The sequence below is a fragment of the Cariama cristata genome, unplaced genomic scaffold, assembly GCF_000690535.1.
Source record: "Cariama cristata isolate BGI_N322 unplaced genomic scaffold, ASM69053v1 Scaffold43188, whole genome shotgun sequence".
Taxonomy (NCBI): domain Eukaryota; kingdom Metazoa; phylum Chordata; class Aves; order Cariamiformes; family Cariamidae; genus Cariama; species Cariama cristata.
The window spans coordinates 1-1,420 of NW_009633637.1; the positions used below are offsets into that span (position 1 = coordinate 1).

The following is a 1,420-nucleotide window of genomic DNA, read 5'->3' on the forward strand; positions in this document are numbered from 1 at the left end:
TGGTGGCTGCTGCCACGCCGCTGTCACAGCCTGGGAACGTGAGCTCTACAGAGACCCCAGGCACTGCGGGGGTGTGTGCCCCCTCACCAGCAGCTCCGCACAAGGCACTTGGGCAGCACCAGGACCCCTGCAGCTCACAGGGCCGGCTACCACCCAAAGTGGCTGACAGACACAGACGCGGTCCATGGGCCACAGCCGTTCCTTTGTCACTCCCCTATGCTTGCCATAGTGTTGCTTGGAGAACCTACGGGCAAGAATTACACCAAGCAGCAGCTTCCAGCCTCCATGGCAGGACCCAGCCATGAAGAAGCTTCCGCGGAGACTGGCAGCTGCTCATACACCAGCAGGCCAAACACACAGAGGAGCTAACAAAACTGTGAGCAGCATCTTCTGCAGCTGATCCCTGCCCAAAGACCCCTGTACCACAGTTGGGACATGGAAGGGACCTACACACCTCTCCACACACTGCTTTCCTACCAATAAGGAGCCTGAGTCTCTGAGCGCTGCCAGGTCTGCAGGTGAGAAAGGACCAGGGCGGCAGCCCGAGAGGTGCCAAGATGCTCCCAGGCCTTGCTGGCACTCTTCACGGCATGTGAGGGAGGACAGATCATGCCCACATGGCAGATCTTGTAGTTCCTCCCGTGGTTGTTATCCCAGTGGGTCTTCTGTCCGCACTGGAAGTAGATGCAGAACTCTGCGGCCCTGTGGGAGATGGACGGCTTGGGCAGGGCAAGCTCAAATGAGAAGATGTCTGTGTCAGCCGAGCCGTACGTGCTATGCATGTACTGGCAGGAAATGTCCCGGAAGGTCTTCCAGCCATCGAAGGTGATGCGGACCATCACTTTCTTCTCATACTCAATGTTTCTGACCTTCACTGTCCCTGACAGGGCACGGTCCTGGATCACGCAGTTCTCCAGGCAGACGAGGTTGCTGTGTAGGCAGCTGCGGAAAGTCATGTAGTCCGCAGAGGGCTGTGGGAAGTCCAGCACATACCTGCACACTTCCGGGCGTGAGGCGTGCAGCTTAGGTCGGAAGCAGGCAAGGTCAGACAGGGCATGCTGCAAGTCACAGAGATCCTCCTCAATCTTTGAGAAGAAGCGGACAGCCGTCAGTGAGAGCCCCTTCATGTCAGCAAACACGACTCTCTTCTTCTTCTGGCCCTTGGAGTTCTTGGTGCTATCTCGCCGCTCGGGCTCAGGTTCTGCATTCAACTTCTGGTTGAGACAGGATCGGAGAGGTTTGCGCCCCCGGTTGGCCCGTAGCTCCTCATAGGAATGCAGCAGCTTTTGGATGGGGGGTGAGTGGCCCAGGCAGAGCCGCATGGCCAGGTCCACGGGCATGGCTGGGGGGCCGACAGCCCGTGTGCTATACACCTGGAAAAGCCTAGAGGCGAAGAGCGGGGTCAGGCGGCGTGCCCATG

General features: G+C 58.7%; 1 protein-coding gene across 1 annotated transcript; it reads right to left on the reverse strand.

Annotated features, from left to right (window-relative positions):
- Nucleotides 1–473: 473 nt before the first annotated feature.
- LOC104166774 (protein phosphatase 1 regulatory subunit 3C-B-like) lies at nucleotides 474–1,340 on the reverse strand. Its single transcript, XM_009706827.1, has one exon. The coding sequence runs from the start codon at nucleotides 1,338–1,340 to the stop codon at nucleotides 474–476; it is 867 nt and encodes a 288-aa protein (XP_009705129.1).
- Between the last annotated feature and the right edge of the window lie 80 nt (nucleotides 1,341–1,420).